This window comes from Erpetoichthys calabaricus, chromosome 11 (genome assembly GCF_900747795.2).
Source record: "Erpetoichthys calabaricus chromosome 11, fErpCal1.3, whole genome shotgun sequence".
In the NCBI taxonomy this organism is placed as follows: domain Eukaryota; kingdom Metazoa; phylum Chordata; class Cladistia; order Polypteriformes; family Polypteridae; genus Erpetoichthys; species Erpetoichthys calabaricus.
In genome coordinates, this window is record NC_041404.2 from 61,148,755 (window position 1) to 61,168,285 (window position 19,531).

Below are 19,531 nucleotides of genomic sequence, written 5' to 3' on the forward strand. Positions count from 1 at the left end.
TTCCTTTGGAACTTGGGCACGGCCCCTGAAGCAGTAGCAGGAGCAGATCGTTTTGGAGCCATAACGAAGGGCTTGACTATGCAAAAAGATAAACACAAAAGAGCAAAAAAGTTAATCTCTTTACACAGCGAAACACGTTGATGCTGGATGAGCGAGACAAGACTTCCTAGTTAACGCAGCGGAATCGAATTCAGCGCGCTGTTACTGATCCAATCAGCACACAGGGACTTAACTGCATGCTCTGATTGGGTAGCTTCTCAGCCATCAACCAATAGCGTCCCTTGTATGAAATCAACGGGGCAAACCAACTGAGGAAGCATGTACCAAAAGTAAAAAGACCCATTGTCTGCAGAAACCCGCGAAGCATCAAAAAATCCGCGTTATACATTTAGATATGCTTACATATAAAATCCGCGATAGAGTAAAGCCGCGAAAGTCGAAGCACAGCGAGGGATTACTGTATATGTATGTGGTTGCTGTCCGTGGTCCTGAAATCAGCCAAGTCGCACTTTCTCTCCGTTGCTCTTCTACTTATTCACTGATTGCTGTCCGTGGTCCTGAATCAGTGGAGTCGCTCTTCTCTGGAGTTTCTCTACGGCTCCTTTAGTTTTATAGCTTTGATTGCTGTCCATGGTCCTGAATTAGCCTGGTCACACTATTCTGAACTTTCTCACGCGCTACTCTGTGCTTTGTATTCTAACATGGAGACCAAACCTTCACACAGTACTCCAGATGAGATCTATAAGTTTTCTATATAAATTAAGTATAACCTCCCTTTACTTGTACTTCACAAATCTGGTGCAATGTAATCTGTCCGTGTAAAATTCTATTTTTTTTTTGTTAATCTGTTTATTTTAGATATCATGTGCAATAAGTGTTGATAACTGCTGATTCTCAGGCCTCGGCCATGACTCTCGGTCTCATTCAGTAGACTCATTGAAGGAGTTTCCTATTCTTATCATTCAACTGTAAACCCTGTGATCCTACAGCCATTCCATGATCCCCCATTTTAACAGAGGATGGGATCCCAATAAAACCTCAATGATGTTGAGAACATTATCAGGATCTGATTCTGATTTAGACCCTAACACCATGTGGCTGCAGTCTTTCTTTGAAATGATTGAAGCAGCTTAAGGTTTGCTCAGTAATGAGTGTCTATAGAAATCGAGGCGCTGATCCACTTGCTACACTGGCAAGAAGTTGTACTCTTTTCAGATGAATCATTTGTACATCTTCAAAGACAGTGAGAAAACATGATCCACAAAAAGTTACTCAACCAAAATAATGAACAAACCAAATCCTTTAGGTGTTCATAGGCCCATTGTTTAGTTTCAAGGATCCCTTGGATATGTCGGTCTGCATGGTGGACATGCCGATGTTCTCATACTCCTCCTGCTCAGAGCTACACTTGCAGTTGTGCACCATCATGTTGAGGTCCTTCTGAAAGTTTTTATTGAGGAAGCCGTAAAAGATTGGGTTGATGCAGGTGGATACCATAGCCACCAGGTGACAGAGGGTGAAGACCAAGTTGTGGTGGCAGTTGAGGAGGGCCTCATGGTTCCAATCGAAAATGATGTTGAAGATGTTGAGCGGAAGCCAGCAGACCGCAAAGGCCACTACAATGGAAATAAGCATCATGTTGATGCGCTTGCTCTCACTCAATCTAGTCTCGTTCTCTCGCAGCCGGTCCACCATGCCACTTCTCCGCCTCAAGCACACAAAGATTTTCAGGTAGCACAAGCAGATGAAACACAAGGGAGCAAAGTACTGGACGACCAGCAAGCAGGTGGTGAAGCCCAAGCGGTCCCCTTCTGAAGGCCAGGAGTCTGTGCAGGCGTATTTGTCCCCATAGAAGGTCGAGTGGGTGGAGAGGTTCTTAAAAGGCTCGTCGGTCAGGTGGTGATAAATGAGGAATGGAATGGACAGAGCAGCTGAAACAAGCCAAATCAGGGCGATGCCCCAGTAGGCGTGGGATATGTTGGGTTTCCAGCCCCTGGGGTTAACAATCAGCTGGTATCGCTCAACAGCAATGAGGACCAAAGAGAAGATGGACACCGACACGGACAAGCACTGGACGAAGGAGCTGACTTTGCACATGGTTTCTCCAAAGATCCAGTGGTCCATCAGCGTATAGACCACAGTAAAAGGAATGCACATCAGGCAGATGAGCACGTCAGACAGCGAGAGGTTAGCAATGAGAATGTTGGTCACATTGTGCGTTTCCTTCTGCCGGTTGATGATGATGACCAGGCACAAGTTTCCAAAGAGACCCACCATGGTCACCACACTGTAAGCCACAACCAAAACAGAGAGAATGTAGATGGAAGGCTGGCAGTCGTAGTCTGAGAAGTGTGGCCTGGTGTTACTGCTGCCATTCAAAGGTGTCCTATCACTTTGGTTGAAGAAGCTGCCATTGCCATTGCACGTGAGGTCAGCCATGCCTCACATCATCAATGAACATTGAACTCTGGTGCTGTTCGGATACAGAGAGGAACAGAGGAGGGGGTACCGGTGAGACGATTACCTGGAGTAATTGGTGGCCTTCTGCTTGCCCCTGATAAGTGGGTATCCAGATTTCATCTTGTCTGCTACTTTCATGTTGTCCTCTGGGTCACCTGTAGGTATGGACAGAACAAGAGGAGAAGCAGTCAACAGTCGGTCTGTTAGAGAAGCTCTGTATTAGCGTGATATTTCCATCTACTTACCCTTGTGGTGGACGGCCGGCTGCTCAACCCGGCCAGGATGCCCAAAGAGGAGAGGGATGGGGGGAAGGCAGCTACTGTGGGACACTGCCTCCCCCAAGGACGCCAGATGGCAATTTCCCTGCAGCATTCCCACAGGGCACCATGGGATCTGGAGTTTAGCTTCTCAGCCCTGATGGGTACCATGAGTGGTGCCGGGAGACACTGCAGGGGGACCTGGGGACTCATACTTTTCATTTGGCCCAGAAGTACCCTTGAGTCACGGGGACAGAAGCTCTGAAGTACTTCCGGGCTGATGGAAACCTCAACTTCTCCATCTGACCTGGAAGTGCAGGAAAGTCACATAGATGGATAGAAGAACTGAAGCACTTCCAGGTCAGACACTATATAAAGGACTGTTGGAGACCCAGCAAGTGAGCCGGAGTCAAGAGGAGTAGGACAGGGCTTGCTGGTAGGTGTGGAGGAGAAATTTTGGGTTGGAGTTGCATTTTTTATTATTGGTATTGACTGTGTATGATGGCGGAGGGCACTACTGCAAGAAGAAGATGAAGAATTACAAACCTTCTTGGTGATTGTACACTGTGTTCAGTGTGTCTATCTGTTGGGTTTAAAGGGGCAACAGAGACATCTAGCGTCTTACACCCTTTTACCTGTTTAATAGAGGAATATGTGTAATCATCAGATTCGTTACTGGGTTGGTCTACTGTTGCACCGTAACATTAACACCCACACTTATAGAGATTGTCACACACACATGCTCTGGGAGCAGCTGACGGGCTCAATGCTGTGTGATGACACAAAGAAAACAGGTTTTGTACAGGGCAGTAATATCTCTCTCTCCCATTAAACAGAAGAATAAATGCACCATTTTGAAGATTGGCAGACGATTCCACGCACACAACAACAAAGCCATTACATCCGACCATGCTAATTCATGCACTGAGTGATCGCTGTCCGTGGTCCTGAAAAAGTGGAGTCGCTCTTCAGAGAGTTTCGCTACGGCTCCTTTAGTTTTATAGCATTGATTGCTGTCCGTGGTTCTGAATTAGCCTGGACACTCTTTTCTGAACTTTCTCACGCGCTGCTCTGTGCTTTGTTTTTAACTTGGAGACCAAAACAACACACAGTACTCTAGGTCAGATCTATGAGTTTGTTACATAACTTAAGTATAACCTCCCTTTACTTCTACGCCACAAATCTGGCAGTTTATGGGTTAAAGATGTCAAAGATAAATGTCCCATTTAGCAATCAATCTTCACAGAATGCATTAGCTGACTATCAGATGAAAATGGCCACCTGTCGCTGTTGTCCTCTCCTGATGTCACTCTGTTTTTGTTGTTTAGTCCGTCGTATTTATGATAAAATTCCACGTGGGAGTTTCGAAACACGTGACTGTTACGTACACCTGAATGGCTGGCGGTCAATATGATGGATGAATTCGCTCCGACTCTTTATTCTGTTTGAGTTTGTCCGTTTCTCAAACAATAAAGTTTTAAGAGCCCTCCTGTCCCGAGCAGTAAACTGGTTTGGCAATTTCTAGTCTCACGGCATCGCAGGTTATAAAGTCACAAATACAGCTTGAGGCATTAACATGTCTTCCTTTCCCAATCTGTAAGCCAATTTAGTCTTCAGTTCAGCAGATTTCTCTGTGCTTTGATTACTTGTACAATTCAAGACAACAGGAAACTTTGATTGTAAAACTGCCCATGCAAGTCTCTTGTGTTTAAGGTCATCTTGTTTGCCTCATGCAAAATATAAGGGGATTTTGAACACAAAATTACGGATTTTGCACACCAGAAGAAGCTCACAGCAAAGAAAAGAATGCAAACTGCTGAAAGCTTGTGATGTCCTTGGGGGTCCGGCCACTTGTACAGCTACAGCTAACAGGCAAAGGCACTGGGGTGGGCCAAATGAGACAATCAGGATATAAATGGAGAAGCTGAGCACAGAGCTGAATGGCTGCCCAAAACGGGAAACAGGAGAACCGATAACTAGGCGCATCTCAGGTATGCTGGGCTATCTGGGGTCTTAGAGTGTAATGGAAATAAAAAATGGTTATTACATGAGACTTTTAATATTTAACATGTGCATTTTATTGTTTTACTAAGAATCACAACACTTCTGAACACTGAAATCTCATCACTTTTTTTTTTGCCTGGCACCACCTGACTGTTAGGTTTCAGTCAGGGTGTCCTCCCAGCTGGAGCTCAAAGTCTCATTTTACGTCTGTTTGGTCCATTGTTGATTATTTTATCTATGATAATGTTACTTTTGATAATTATTAGGATTATTCCTTGATTGTGATTTTGTCACATTCCACCCCTAGAGGCGGGACCACCTGCCCTTCATTGCCGCCAAGGAGAACCCTCAGCCCTATAAAGGTGGGGGTCTCCCACAGTTCTGCGTGGTTCATTAGGAGGCCCTAGGGAGTTGCTGAGCATTTCTTGTTTCTTCTTTGTGCTACTTGTTATTGGTGGATTTTTGAGCTTCAGCTCCAGTTTTTTGATTTTGCTTACCTAGAATTGCCTTTGCAATTGACGTTTTATTTCCGTGTATTTTCATTAAGAATAAATCTTTTATTTCATAAACATTCTGTGGCTCTTTGTGTTACTAGTCTGATATTTTTTTGTGATTTCGCCCTCTAGTGGGAATGTTTGGTACTGTTTGGGACTCACATGCTTGGGACTCCTGAGCAGCATTAACACTTTTATATTTCTGCCAGGGTTCCTCACCTGGCTGGGCTTCAAAGTCTTACTTCATGTCCTGTTTCGTTTATTTTTGTGTCACTTATTCAAGTTAATTATTTCCTTTGTTTTTTTCTCTGCATTGTGTTCTGTGCCTTGGTGATGTGCCATGTGTTTTGTGGGTGGCTCATCAAGAGGCGGGGCCACCTGCTAATCAACAACCTGCCTTCTGCCCAATGACTGCAGAGGATCTCTCACAGTTCCTGGTGGTTCATTGAATGCGCTCAGAGAGTTTGGTGAGTTCTTGTGTTTCTCTGCACTTTCTACCCTTTCTGATACCTCTGGATTTTTGACTGCCATCTTCTGCTTTTTTTTTTTTACTTTGCATTGGGATTTCTGTTTACCTTGGATGGCCTTGAGTTTTTATGCCTCTCCATTTTGCCTCTGGGTTCTTTGGAACTCGATGGCATCACAGAGCATATTTTGTGAAAAAGTAAACTCATTTTGATTTTTTATGGTTTCCTTGTCTACTGACCTCTAGCTGGGGTTTGGTGGTATATCCCCCTCTAGTGGGCATTATGGAAAGTGCTTGTGCAACTTCTTAGAATTCCTTGTTCACAATAAGTTGACGGTACAACCACAACCAACCATATCATATACTATTCGACTCGGCTTGGTGTGTAACTGGTCAAGATGTTGACCTTTTTGAGGTTCTCCCCTATTTTGGGCCTTCTGGACCCAAAAACCCTGTAAGCCATTTTTGAATATTTTTTTTTTGTGCAGGAAATTAAACCCTTAAGCTAAAAAGCAAACCAACAGGAGTCTTTAGCATAAATCAAGCAACTCCCTTAATGGGATACGAGGGGACACAGTCACCCCTTTACACAGGACTGGTAGTAAAGGCACGTGGAGTGTCGTTTTCTGCTGTTTTGAGGTTGCTGATCATGAATATGATCATCTTTTTAATATTTCATTGTTTACTGGTGGTCTTAGCCCCCTAAGAACCAGTCCTAGCAGGTTAAAAAATGACACATTTCAAACTTCAGCATATTGGGTATCTTTATAGACTAATTGAAGGTTGGTGATAACTAATATGAGGCTATTTTTCATTTTTGATCATCTTCTAGCCCTCTATGGACTTCCATCAGAGGGTAAAAATAGCAAATATGAGAATATGTACATTTGCAGATAACTGATGCGACTCTCCTTGTTTATTATGTACTTCTACCTCTTCCAGTAAATCCTGACACATCCTATGAAGGCCCTGTAGTGTGGAGGATTACCTTAATTCAGACTTGTTAGCTACTGGATTCCCAATGCTTTGGCACCTTCTGAACATCAGAACAGGATCAGGCCATTCAGCCCACCAAAGCCTGGCACTCCTAACCATCTTAAATAACATCAAGTCAAGTTTTGAAAGTCCCTAAAGTCCTCCTGTCCACCACATGACTTGGTCACTTAATTTGTGTGTCTGTGGCTGTCTGGGTAAAGAAAAACGTTTTAATGTTTGTGTGAAATTTAACCTTTAAGTTCCCAGCGGTGTCCCCGTGTTCTTGATGACCTCATTTTAAAGTCACCATCTTGGTCCACTGAACTAATTCCCTTCCTAATTTTAAACACTTCAGTCAGGTCACCTTTTCATCTCCTTAAGGCTCAGCTCTTTTAATCTTCCCTCATAACTCATCCCCTGTAGCCCTGGAATCAGCCGAGTTGCTCTTCTCTGGACTTTCTCTAGTGCTGCTATGTCTTTATGGAGACCCAAACTGCACCCAGGACTCCAGATGAGGCCTCACCAGTGTGTTATAAAGCTCGAGTGTCACCTCCTGTGACTTGTACTCCACACATCAAGGCGCTATATAACCTGACATTCTGTTAGTTTTCTTAATGGCTTCTGCACACTGTCTGGATTTATTACAACATTTGAACAATATAAACGAGAACAGGCCATTCAGCCCAACAAAGCTCACTTGTCCTGTCCAATTAATTCTCCTAAAATAACATCAAGTCGAGTTTTGAAAGTTCCTAAAGTCCTCCTGTCTACCACACTACTTGGTCACGTATTCCAAGTGTTTGTGGTTCTCTATTTCCTAATGTTTGTGTGAAATTTCCCCTTAATGAGTTTCCAACTGTGTCCCCATGTTCTTGATGACCTCTTTTTAAAGTCACCGTCTTGATCCACTGGACTAATTCCCTTTGTAATTTTAAACACTTCACTCAGGTCTCCTCTTCATCTCTATAAAGGCTCAGCTCTTTTAGTCTTTCCTCATAACTCATCCCCTGTAGCCCTGGACTCAGCCTAGTCGCTCTTCTCTGGACCTTTCCTTGTGCTGTTATGTCCTTTTTGTGGCCTGGAGACCCAAACTGCACCCAGCACTTCAGCTGAGGCCTCACCAGCGTGTTATAAAGCTTGAGCAGATCCTCCTGTGACTTGTACTCCACACATCAAGGCGCTATATAACCTGACATTCTGTCAGCCCTCTTAATGGCTTCTGAACACAGATGAGAAGTCGATAGCTTAGAGTCCACTGTGACTCCTAAATCCTCCTCATAAGGTGGACTCTCGATTTTCAGACCTCCCATTGTGTATTCAGACCTAACAAGACCTAAACTTAATGCAGGCGTTAGGCTCAGCTCTTTTAATCTTTCCTCATAACTCATCCCCTGTAGCCCTGAACTCAGCCTAGTCGCTCTTCTCTGGAGTCATCTCAGCAAAAAGTTATTATTTATATTCTTACTACTCACTCTTTTTGTGCGTACTACTTTATCACACTTTCAGTATGACCGACAAACACTATTGGAAGTACGTTCTTCAGCCAGTTCGGATTTTACAACAGTTTTTGATATCGCGGACACTGTACTGCCTGCAGTCTTTTGCTTACTCGTGTGACGCCGAAGGAAAACAAAGAAGGGGGAAACGCGCCGGAGTTCTGTGCCGAACCCGACAGAGAAACAACAAGCCTCCTCTGCCTAGCATCCTGCTCGCCTACGTTCAGTCTCTGGACAACAAATTAGATGAGCTGCGCACACAGATAAAGCACCAGAAAGACATCACGAACTGCTGCGTTTTGGCGTTCACAGAGACGTAGTTGGAGCCCAGCGTACCTGACTGCGTAGTCACACCAGACGGGTCCACAGTTTATCGAGGAGACAGAACGAAGGACTCAGACAAGTCGGTTAACTCTTCGTGGGCTACGGATGTGTGTGTCTTAAAAACGCACTGCTCACCAGTTCTTGAGCTGCTGACCATTAAAGTTAGACCCTTTCACCTCCCGAGGGAGTTCAGTTCAGTTCTCCTTTCGTTGTTTACATCCCCCCACAAGCTGATAAAGCTGATAAAGCTTCAGCTATGGATGAACTGTATGATGTTATCAGTGGACTAGAGAACGCTAACTCTGAAGCAGCATTTATTGTGTTGGGTGACTTTAACAGAGCAAAGTATCAGCACATCTCTCCCCCCACAAGAGGTGATCAAACACTGGATCATTGTTACACCTTATTGAAGGACTCCTACAAATCTCTCCCTCGACCAGCTTTTGGAAAAGCAGACCATTGCCCTATATTGCTGCTGCCTGCATATAAACAAAGAGTTAAACAGGAAAAACCAGTTTACAGGAACATCTACAAATGGGACAGTGAGGCTGAGGGGGTCTTACAGGACTGCTTTGAAACAACTGATTGGGAGATGTTTGAGGATGCAGCTGATGGCAACATGAATGAATTCACAGACTCTGTCACAGGATACATCAGCAAGTGCATTGACGATGTTGTCACTAAAACCTCCATTTGCATATATCCTAACCAGAAACCCTGGGTAAGCTCAAGGCGCGGACCTCTGCCTTTGGCTCAGGGGACTCTGATGCATACAAAGCAGCCAGATACGACCTCCGGAGGTCCATCAAGAAGGCCAAACGGGACAAAGTGGAGTCAAGCTACCACAGCTCTGACACCAAGCGCCTGTGGAATGGACTGTGCTGCATCACCGACTATAAAAAGACAAACACAGTCAGTGTTCGGCCCACTGCATGTCTTGCAGACGAGCTCAACACTTTCTATGCTCGTTTTGATGCAGCCAACAAAGAACAGGTGCTATATCCTCAAGGGGGCAGTGAGTCTGTCACTCTGATCCTTGAAACGTCTGATGTGAGAAGGTCCTTCAAAAAGGTCAATCCTCGCAAAGCTCCGGGACCAGATGGCATCCCAGGCCGTGCCCTCAGGGCGTGTGCTGACCAGCTAGCAGGTGTGTTCACCAACATCTTCAATCTCTCCCTGAGGCAGTCAGTGGTCCCCACTTCCTTCAAGGCATCCACCATCATTCCTGTCCCCAAGAAACCGGTGGTCTCCTGTCTGAATGACTATCGCCCGGTTGCACTGACATCGGTCATTATGAAGTGTTTCGAGCAACTGGTCAAAGGTCACATCTGCTCCTCCCTACCCGACACGCTGGATCCTCTCCAATTTGCTTACAGAGCAAACAGATCTACAGAGGATGCCGTTGCGCTAACAATAATCACTGCCCTCACCCACCTGGAAAGAGGAAATACATATGTAAGAATGCAGTTCATAGATTACAGCTCGGCATTCAACACCATCATCCCCTCAAAACTCGTCTTGAAGCTTGACGACCTTGGGTTGGGGACGACCATCTGCAGATGGATTTTCTCTTTCCTCACAAACAGGCCCCAGGGGGTGAGAGTCGGCAAACACACGTCCTCATCACTCATTTTAAACACAGGAGCGCCGCAGGGCTGTGTGCTTAGCCCCCTCTTGTATTCCTTGTTCACCCACGACTGTGTTGCAAAACACGGCACAAACATCATCATCGAGTTTGCAGACAACACAACCATCATAGGCCTTATCACTGACAACGATGAGACGGCCTACAGAGAGGAGGTGCTGGCACTGAGTAATTGGTGCCCGGATAACAACTTGTCTCTTAACGTCAGCAAAACCAAGGAGATGATCGTGGACTATCGGAAACAACAAGGCAGAGAACACCAGGCCATCTACATCAGCGGAGTAGAAGTTGAAAGGGTTAACAGCTTCAAGTTCCTCGGAGTAAACATCACCGAGGATCTCTCGTGGACCCTTCACATAGACAGTGTGGTCAAGAAAGCTCGCCAGCGGCTCTACTTCCTGAGGAGGCTGAGGAAGTTTGGCATGAATGCCAACATCACCTCAAACTTTTACAGGAGTGTGGTCGAGAGTCTGCTGATGGGCTGCATTACCGTCTGGTATGGGAGCTGCTCTGCCAACAGCTGGAAATCACTACAGAGAGTGGTGAAGGCGGCAGAGCACATCACGGGCAATAGTCTCCCTGCCATTGAAGACATTTACCTCCATCGGTGCCTGCGTAAGACAAGCAGCATCATAAAGGACCACAGCCATCCAGCACGCCAGCTGTTCTCCTTGTTACCATCTGGCAGACGATACAGGAGTCTGGCTGCTCGGACTACAAGACTTAAGAACAGTTTTTACCACCAGGCCATTCGACTCCTCAACAGCAACACCTGAACACTTACATGACACTTACATTACATCTACAGTACATTACAATACTCACACACAAACTGTACCTGCACACACTCTGAATACTGACTGGAACATGCATCTGCACTTTATGGAATATGCATCTGAACTCATAAAACATTATCTGTGCAATAACTGTCATTCACTGTAAGAATTATGCTTCTAGACTTCTCTAGCGCCTTCAACACAATCCAACGTCTGCTCCTTAGGGACAAGCGGACAGAGATGGGATTAGATTCATACCTGGTGGCATGGATCGTGGACTATCATAAAGACAGACCTCAGTATGTGCGTCTTGGGAACTGCAGGTCTGACATTGTGGTCAGCAACACAGGAGCGTCACAGGGGACTGTACTTTCTCTGGTCCTGTTCAGCCATCGGACTTCCAATACAACTCGGAGTCCTGCCACGTGCAAAAGTTCGCTGATGACACTGCTATCGTGGGCTGCATCAGGAATGGGCTGGAGGAGGAGTATAGGGACCTAATCAAGGACTTTGTTAAATGGTGCAACTCAAACCACCTACACCTGAACACCAGCAAAACCAAGGAGCTGGTGGTGGATTTTAGGAGGCCCAGACCCCTCATAGACCCCGTGATCATCAGAGGTGACTGTGTGCAGATGGTGCAGACCTATAAATATCTGGGAGTGCAGCTGGATGATAAACTGGACTGGACTGCCAATACTGATGATCTGTGTAAGAGAGGACAGAGCTGACTATACTTCCTTAGAAGGCTGGCGTCCTTCAACATCTGCAATAAGATGCTGCAGATGTTCTATCAGACGGTTGTGGCGAGCGCCCTTTTCTACATGGTGGTGTGCTGGGGAGGCAGCATTAAGAGGAAAGATGCCTCACGCCTGGACAAAGTGGTGAGAAAGGCAGGCTTTATTGTTGGCATGGAGCTGGACAGTTTGACATCTGTGGCAGAGCGACGGGCGCTGAGCAGACTCCTGTCAATCATGGAGAGTCCACTGCATCCATTAAACAGTATCATCTCCAGACAGAAGAGCAGCTTCAGCGACAGACTGTTGTCACTGTCCTGCTCCACTGACAGACTGAGGAGATCATTCCTTCCCCAAACTATGCGACTCTTTAATTCCACCCGGGGGGTTAAACGTTAACATTTAACATTATACAAAGTTATTGTCTGTTTCTCACCTGTATTATTATCATTCTTTAATTTAATATTATTTATTGTATCAGTATGCTGCTGCTGAAGAATGTGAATTTCCCATTGGGATTAATAAAGTATCTATCTATCTATCTATCTATCTATCTATCTATCTATCTATCTATCTATCTATTTGTACTTGCTGCTCATTCAACTCATATTGCTCTATAACTTCTTTTAAAACGTACACATTTTATTTTATATGGCTTGTCTATTTTTAACTTGTAATTTTTTTTTTAATTATTTTTTAGCTTTATTGGATCTAGGCTGAGTGACTTGTTTTTCTCGTCATACACATTTCATTGTATGTTGACCCTGTGTTAACCTATATATGACAAATAAACCTAAACCTAAACCTAACCTTCTCTTGTGCTGTTATGTCCTTTTAGTAGCCTGGAGACTGAAACTGCACCCAGGACTCCAGATGAGGCCTCACCAGTGTGTCATAAAGCTTGAGCAGAACCTCCTGTGACTTGTACTCCACACATCAAGGCGCTATATAACCTGACAGTCTGTTAGCTTTCTTAATGGCTTCTGAACACTGTCTGGCAGTTGATAGCTTAGAGTCCACTGGGACTCCTAAATTCTTCTAATAAGGTGCACTTTTAATTTTCAGACCGCCCATTGTGTATTCAAACCTCACATTTTTACTTCCTATGTGTAATTCTTTCATTTACTGACATTAAATTTCTGGCAGTGGGAGAAGTTGAACTACCTGTGCCACCTCTGTAGCGTCCAGGTGTGGCCTCATGCTACCTGTAGTGACACTGACCATAGCCAAAGGCAAAACGAGTGACAAAACAGATGAGGAGGGAAAAATGTCAGTGGCCTCCCTCCACCAGTTAACCCATTCATTCCTGTTTTGGAGGGTTGTCTCATTGTTGCCCCCCCCCTCCAGTGCACCAAAGCTGCTGAAATTGATGAACAAGCCCCTCTGCTACTTCACTGAGCAGATCAATAGCCCACAAGTGTCACTGACTTATTGCTATTCCTTGGATTACAAAGGGGTCCTTTCATTTTTTTGAGCAAGGTATTTATTTCCTTGGATTTATTGGTTGGGTTTTTAATTTCCGCACCGTGCTCTGCTTTTAATGTACAATCATCCGTCAAAGACTTTTGGACTCTCTTCGTTGTGTTTCAATACAAACACGCTTTGCTCGTCTTCTTCTTGTTGCTGTGTCCTCACTTGCCCTCAGTTCTTCCTCATTTACTAATCGCCGATGCTCCACTAAACAGATGAGGCCCACAGCAGCAGGCACAGAGTGGCACAAGCTGCTGCTGACTTCAGAAAGCTCATCTGAATCAGTGCTTGTGGCCATAAAACAGATTAGATGAGATAAACTTTATTGAACCCGAGGGGAATTTCAGATGCATACAGCAGGAGAAGCATAAAAAACAAGGATGCAGACTCACAGCCAATCAGAAATGGGGAGGAGCTTTGGTTTATTACCAGGACGGAATGACGGATGGATTGGCCAGCAGGATGAAAAAATAACTTTGTGCCCAGTCAGTATAAAATAACTGATGGACTAGCAGAAGCAGAGAATCGGGTGTTGTTCCATCCCCTATATGCTACATGGCAGTGGTCTTCATATGGGACCCCAGCTGGGAACACCTGAGTACAGAAGGGCAGTCCTGTCTGAGTCCCCATTAGAGGGAGCTCCCTACTTTATCAATGGTGTTTCACAAAAGACACTTGAATTCCTGGAAACGAAAATAAAAGGGGTCTGCTGCCGCAGTTCAGCAGAGTCAGAGTCGGGAGGCAGCATGCCACACTCAGTGGAGGAAGACGAGGAGGAAGAATTGCTAGTATTGTTGGATTTCTGTATATTATCTGCTATAGCAACCCCTAACGGGAGCATCCAAAAGAAGAAGAAGAAGTTGGATTTCTGTATATTGTGCCTTATTACTGGAGAGAGGATTGTGTTTAAATCTGCTTGTGTGGATTTTTTAGTTTCTTCATATGACGTGTGCTGTTATTGTGTGTCTTGGGTGTGGAGCTTTCTGGCGCCCCCTGGTGTTCACACAATGAATCATCCATCCATTATCCAACCTGCTATATCCTAACTACAGGGCCACGAGGGTCTGCTGGAGCCAATCCTAGCCAGCACAGGGCGCAAGACAGGAACAAATCCCCGGGCAGGGTGCCAGCCCACTGCAGGGGACACACACACGCACACACACACACCCACACACCGAGCACACACCAGGGACAATTTAGGATCGACAATGCACCTAACCTGCATGTCTTTGGACTGTGGGAGGAAACCCACACAGACACGGGGAGAACATGCAAACTCCACACAGGGAGGACCCCGGAAGCGAACCTGGGTCTCCTAACTGTGAGGCCCACTGTGCCACCCTCACAATGAATCAAACAATCAATACATGTATATTGTGCAGAAATTTCAAAATGAACATAAGATAGATAGATAGATAGATAGATAGATAGATAGATAGATAGATAGATAGATAGATATGAAAGGCACTATATACAAGATAGATAAATAGATATGAAAGGCACTATATACAAGACAGATGATGGACATGAAAGGCACTATATAATAGATAGATATGACCGGGTCATTAGGATAGATAGCTAGAAGCAAAAGGCACTATATAATAGAGAGACATTCAGACAGATGGACAAATATGAAAGGTACTGCGTGATAGATAGATAGATAGATAGATAGATAGATAGATAGATAGATAGATAGATAGATAGATAGATAGATAGATAGATAGATAGATAGATAGATAGATACTTTATTAATCCCAAGGGGAAATTCACAATTAATCCCAAGGGGAAATTCATAAAGAGTACATCAGGAGAGAGGATTGAATTGCCTGACAGCGGTGGGCAGAAAAGACCCCCAAGAGGTGAATCTTAGCCCACTGTGCAGGAATGAGCCTGGTACCTGTTACAGGAACTCCAAGAGAGCGCCTTCTTTCATGATGGCATCCGATTTTGCCACCACTCCTCCCTGTGTGTCCGGTGATGGAGCAGACGTTCCTAAGAAGTCAGGCCTTGGGCTGCTATTATGGACTGAAGGTGGGGGTCTCAGCCGTCCACGAGACCATCTTCATCAAATTCCTATCATGCGAAGCATGAAAACTCAGAGGTTTGAGTTAGGAAAATTAATATTAAGTAAAAGGCCTAATGGGGCTGGGTGGTCTTTTGACCTTGGGACCCCTGCAGATTTTTTTTTTTGTATCTTGTTTTTTCTGTCTTCCCAGCCAACTGACCTTACCTTGCTTAGTTTTCACTTACTGTATTCTTTTATATTATTGCCTAATCTTAATTGTTTTTTTGTTCTTTGTACCTTTCTCTAACTTTGAGCTGAATTGTGTCCAATGTGCTATTGAAAGAAATGTTGGTTTGTGCTCAGGTCGCTTCCCCAGGAGACCACAGCATAGACCACCACACTGGCTACTATGGACTGGTAGATTATTTCCAGCAGCTTACTGCACAGATCTGGAAGCCTCAACGGATAGCAAAAGAGGTGACCACAACCTGAGTGGTCAAAACCAATGTGACTTGGGGTCTTATTTGTAAAATTTTGTGTGGATGTGCGTGCACCAAAAAAAAAAACAGGAAAATGCGTATACCAAAAAAAAAATTAAAAATCTGACTTATTAAACCTGGCATGCATTAATTTCTACCCAATATACATTTTATAAATCGCAATCATCATGTAAATGTGCCTTTGTGGACGAACCTCAAACCCCACATACTGTAGTTGCCATTGTGGAACAGCCATATATGGACTATGCTAATGAGCCTCATACATATTCATACGGACTATGCTAATGAGACTCATACATATTCCATCACAATGTTGCAGGTATTCATTGGCTGGTAGGGCAGCTGAACCACTTGACACTTCCAGACCCCCTCACCTGTGTCTGAGGGGTCCTATGGTGTGCTCCACAGGTCTCCTCTTTGTGATCTGAGGGTCAGCGCCTGTGTCACCCGCCACATGTAATGATGTGACTGCTCTTGCAATGAATAGCACAGGCCATATGAAACATGGAAGGCTCATTCAGTTACCTGACCAACAAGACAGCCATCACATACAACATCTTCAGAACGTCATCTGCCAACTCTGCTTTACCTTAAAATAAATGAATCATGGGCTGGTCCGGGCCACCAAGCCATGACATTTGTCCCAAAAATGATGTTTACTAGCTGGGCTTGCCCCCTCTAGTGGTTATTTTTGTGCTTTGAATCTCTTTGTGCTTGGGACCTGCTCATAGCACGGTTAGTAGGCATAACGAACGCTCGAGGGTAGAGACGAGGCGGTGAATGTTCAGCCCGTGCAGCCAGCGTGCCAAGTGACAGTCCAACAGGTGCGTATTTCGAAGAGCTGGCAGCAGAAGGCAGTCCAATTATCCTCGGATAAGCACATTAAACTGCGCCAGTGCATGTCAATGGCGTCTGAAGCATTAAAGCTCTTTAGGAGGTTTTCTGTGTCGTGTTTGGGTCTATAAAAGCCGTAATTAATCTTAAAGGATGTGCTCAAATGCGCCTAATGGATTTTACCTTTCATTCCTTCGTTTTCTCTCAAGTTGTTAAGAAAGCCGAAAAAACGTTTAACGCTCGGCGCAGAGACCCGTCTGGAGAAGAGAGCGCGCCGAGCCCCACGATGTTTTCTTCAGCAGGTAAATCTTTGGCTCAGATACGACGCCTTTACCTCCCCAGTAATGACACCAATTACGGTGCTCTCCAGCCACTTACCCTCGTCTAGCGAGTGCAGCATAAGCAGCGGGCACAGAGGCTCACGGTAATCTAATGCAAAACCAATTAAAATTTTTAAAACTCAATTACGGCTTTCAGCATTTCTCTGCCTCAGACTGTTATTTTATAACGCACGCTGGAATTGAATTAGGAGAAGAATGTCGATTTAATCTCTGCATGGGGACGGCACTGGCCAGGCCTGTAAAGAGACCCGAGTGTAAGGCCTGCAGAAGGTCACCGAGATGAACGTCACATCTCAGAGCTCGAGGAAAGGAAGAAGGGCAGAGACAAGGCTGGCAGAAAAAAACAAACTAAATGAAGGAGTCACTGGTAATGACAAGGGTTCAAGACCAGACGGACAAACGAAGGATTAGATGAACCGCTACCATTTCGGCCGCCTCAGTTGGCTGGCAAAAGCGGATCAGATTCAGTGAACCTTTCATTAGTTGAGTCTCTGGGATGAACGGCAGTGCCCCGTTATTGCTGTAGTGTCCCAGGTTCAAATCCCGCTGGCGGCAGGTGCTCTCACATCCCCAAACTGGATTGTCCATAGGTGAGGGTGTCCTCTGGGTGCTGGAGGCTGCCACCCAAGAACTAAGAAAAGTGTATTTGAGAATTTAGTGATATGTTTGAATATTAAAAGACAAAGGGAGTCTGAGCAGAAGTCTGAAGCAGCTCAAGATATCAAACCGAACCAAAATGCTGACAGACATGAAAGGCACTATATCATTGTAAATGTAAAAGATTTAAAGCCCTATGATTATGAGGTGTGCTTTCAAGTTTTAAACGTTCACGAGTTCATTAGATTATTCTTATCACACAGAGTGTCCAGTGAAATTCTAATTAACGAGCATCTCATCAATACTCTCCAGTGCCACACCAGTGAGGATCATCCCTTACCTGCCGGAAAATTCTGTCCGCTTTACCTGAAGTCAGTCATGCAGTTCTGCATTAAAATCAAACATTTTTAACCCGACGTTTACTTGCATTCAATTCATCATCTAGTAAACCGTCCCACTCTGGAATCTGTGGAGGTCCCTGTGGAATGAGTCGGGGGACTCAGACTGAAAGAAGTGGGCAGTTCAGGGTGTGGAGGGTCGAAGGGTGCAGAATTGGCTCAGGCACGGGAAGCAGAGGGTGACGGTGTGAGGAACCTCATCAGAAATGGGTGACGTTAAGAGTGGTGACCAGCAAGGGACAGTGCTGGGACTGCTGCTATTATTAATATCCATATTACTAACCGAGAATAGACCGGATATGGACGCAGGGACACAGCGATGGGACCATGAGACATACTGCACAAGCGCGCGTCTCATAAACCGCAAGAGAAGTCTGGAGTCACGGCACAAGACCGAAAGAGCTCAACTAACGTGAATGAGAAATGAAGCAACAACGCGCCCATAGCTACCACTAACGACACAACCACACAAAAAAGAGGATTCTGCGCTGCACCCCAGAGTCAAACGTGAGAGGCTACGGAGGCCCCACAGGTCCACAAAGATGATGCAAAAGGCGAAGGCACGAGTTCAAAACGAACGACCTCCACTGACGGATATACAAACACGAGCCCGTTATTTCGGGTTACCCAAGACCAGGGGTTGGCGAGCGAAGCGAGCAGGGGGCGGAGCCCCCTAGTATAGAAATTATTGGGATGGGAATATAAAGAACAAGGTACTCCGGTTTCCTCCCACAGTCCAAAGACATGCAGGTTAGGTGGATTGGTGATTCTAAATTGGCCCTAGTGTGTGCTTGGTGTGTGGGTGTGTTTGTGTGTGTCCTGCGGTGGGTTGGCACCCTGCCCGGGATTGGTTCCTGCCTTGTGCCCTGTGTTGGCTGGGATTGACTCCAGCAGACCCCTGAGACCCTGTGTTCGGATTCAGCGGGTTGGAAAATAGATGGATGGATGGATAAAGAACAAGCTGGTGAAGTCTGCAGATGGTACCAAGATAGGTGGATTGGCAGATAATCGAAATGCCATTGAAACATCACAGAGGGACTTGGAAAGCAGACAGGCTTGGGCTGATTTGTGGACAATGAAATTTAACGTCAGTAAATGTAAAGAATTACACGTAGGCAGTAAAAGTGTGAGGTTTGAATACACGACGGGCGATTGGAAAATTAAAAGTACACCTTATGAGAAGGATTTAGGAGTCCTAGTGAACTCAACACTATCAACTGCCAGACAGTGTGAAGAAGTCATTCAAGTTGCTAACAGACTGTCAGGTTATATAGCGCCTTGACGTGTGGAGTACAAGACCATGGAGGTGACACTCAAGCTTTATAACACACTGGTGAGGCCTCATCTGAGGTCCTGGGTGCAGTTTGGGTCTCCATAAAGACATAGCAGCACAAGAGAAGGTCCAGAGAAGAGCGACCAGGCTGATCATGGGGGGCTACAGGAGGTGAGCTATGGGGAAAGATCAGAAGAGCTGAGCTCAACGCTGGCATTAGGTTTAGGTCTTCTTGGGTTTGAATTCACAATTGGAGCTCTGAAAACCAAAAGTCCACCTTATGAGGAAAACTTAGGAGTCATGGTGGACTCAACTTCCTGACAGTGTTGAGAAGTCATTAAGAAGGCTAACAGACTGTCAGGTTATATAGCGCCTTGATGTGTGGAGTACAAATCACAGGAGGTTCTGCTCAAACGGTATAACACACTGGTGAGGCCTCATCTGGCGTCCTGGGTGCAGATTTGGTTTCCTTAAAGACA

General features: G+C 45.3%; 1 protein-coding gene across 1 annotated transcript in view; it reads right to left on the reverse strand.

Annotated features, from left to right (window-relative positions):
• Positions 1 to 1,114: 1,114 nt before the first annotated feature.
• LOC114644494 (neuropeptide Y receptor type 6-like) overlaps positions 1,115 to 19,531 on the reverse strand; it is a 44,324-nt gene continuing 25,907 nt past the window's right edge. The window contains exon 2 of the mRNA XM_028792580.2: positions 1,115 to 2,615. Coding sequence (XP_028648413.2) covers positions 1,303 to 2,439 — 1,137 coding nt within the window. The 5' untranslated portion in view covers positions 2,440 to 2,615 and the 3' untranslated portion in view covers positions 1,115 to 1,302. The remainder of the gene's footprint in view (positions 2,616 to 19,531) is intronic.